Raw genomic sequence first — 1,580 nt, 5'->3', positions numbered from 1 at the left:
GGGGGGGGGGGTGGTCTGGTCCCACCAGTCACCGCCTCAGTGAGCCCTGTACATGGGTGGGAACACAGACTGGTGCCTGCGGCCAAGCTGGGCTCCATACAGCAGCGTCAGGAGGCCTGGGCTCCTCGGTGCCAGGGGTATGGGGGGCGGCCCGCAGCCTCCCCCAACCTCCCAACAGAGACCCCAGTGCGCCACTCACGCCTCCCCCTTGCAGGCGGCGGGAACATCCCTCTCAGACCAGGCCGGCGGCGCCATGAAGCCGAGAACCGCCCCCAGACCCGGGGCCCCTGATGCCACCCAGGGGGAGCGGGGAGAGAGGTGGGGACGGGTCAGTGGCCACGCCCGCTGCTGCACGCACTGGTGCCCTCCCGGCACCAGAGCTTTCCTGCCTCATTACCCAGCGGGCTGCAGGGAGGGTCTGGCGGACTCCACTCCCCACGCCAACCCGAGCTGGCAGACGGACGCCCGAGCCCCTGCCCTTCCCTGCTCAGCCTTGGAGACGGGTCTCCGGGCCCCCCTGCGGCGGAGCTGATCCCCCACCCCCAAGCCCCAGTCATGGGCGGAGGGGCCAGGTGCGGCCGCCCACCCAGGGCCCAGGTGCCAACCAGCGATGGTATCTCGGCAGCTCTGCAGAGACCCGGACGTCCACAACCAATTTACATTCTTTCGTCTGAGCTTGAGTGGTGCGGGCAGGGGTCGAATCCACAGGACCCACAGGCAGGGCCTCAGCCGCCTGTCCAGGCCACTCTGACCCTGTCGCCGGGGGCGGGGGGCAGCCGCCAAGGAGAAGGTGGTGAGAAGTAAGGTCCCTGGGGGAATGAGGGACGCTGAGGACACCCGGGCCGCGGGGACACCGTCCGCGTCTGGAGGGTGTGAGGCTGGCGGCCAGCACACCTGTCTGCTCCCCACCAGCCCCACGGGGGGCCCCGCCTCGCCCTCTGCTCCCCGACACGCACTGTGCCACTCACCAGCCTCGAGGTCTCCCAGGCCCTGTGAGTGTCCACGGGCTGCTACCCTCTGAGGCTGGACCGGCCCTGGGCAGGCGGAGGGGTGGTCCCAGGCCACGGGCAGGGCCAAGCGGCGTCCTGAACAGACACCTGTCCTTGTCATCAAGGTAAACGTGGCTCCTGGCAGGCACAGGGGCCGTGGGGGACGCACCCCGGCTGCCAGGGTGCTCGGCCGGAAGCTCCACCTCCAGGGCCAAGCCCGCGCCCGCACCCATGGGTGTCCTGAGGCCACTCCACGGCTGCTTCTGCCCCCGCCCTCCCCCACCCCTACAACGCCGCAGCGACCAGGCGACAGGAAGGGCTGGGGGCTCTTTATTGCTGTGACCCCAGGTTTACCGGAGGGCAGCGGGGTGAGGGTTGCGGCAGCTCCCCCGCGGCCCGTCGGCCCCTCACGTGCCCAGGAGCAGGCCGGAGAAGCTGGAGCTGCTCTGGACGGTGAGGGCTGCGCCGGAGCCATTGTCCACAAAGACGGAGGTGTACTGTCCCGCCTGCAGACACCCACAGTGGACGTTACCACCCACAGGGCCCGGCTGCCGGCCAGGCGACACCCGGCCCGGGCAGCCTGCAGGCCCA

General features: G+C 70.6%; 1 protein-coding gene across 1 annotated transcript in view; it reads right to left on the bottom strand.

Moving 5' to 3' along the window:
* Positions 1 to 1,306: 1,306 nt before the first annotated feature.
* The window catches only part of C1QTNF12 (C1q and TNF related 12), a 3,630-nt gene continuing 3,356 nt past the window's right edge, over positions 1,307 to 1,580 (bottom strand). Inside the window, exon 6 of the mRNA XM_024760262.1 lies at positions 1,307 to 1,569. Within this exon, the coding sequence (XP_024616030.1) occupies positions 1,397 to 1,569 (173 nt within the window). The 3' untranslated portion in view covers positions 1,307 to 1,396. The remainder of the gene's footprint in view (positions 1,570 to 1,580) is intronic.

This window comes from Neophocaena asiaeorientalis, unplaced genomic scaffold (genome assembly GCF_003031525.2).
Source record: "Neophocaena asiaeorientalis asiaeorientalis breed wild unplaced genomic scaffold, Neophocaena_asiaeorientalis_V1.1 scaffold489, whole genome shotgun sequence".
NCBI lineage: Eukaryota > Metazoa > Chordata > Mammalia > Artiodactyla > Phocoenidae > Neophocaena > Neophocaena asiaeorientalis.
Note: the sequence above shows the minus strand (reverse complement) of the source record. Positions and strands in the feature narration are given on the sequence as shown.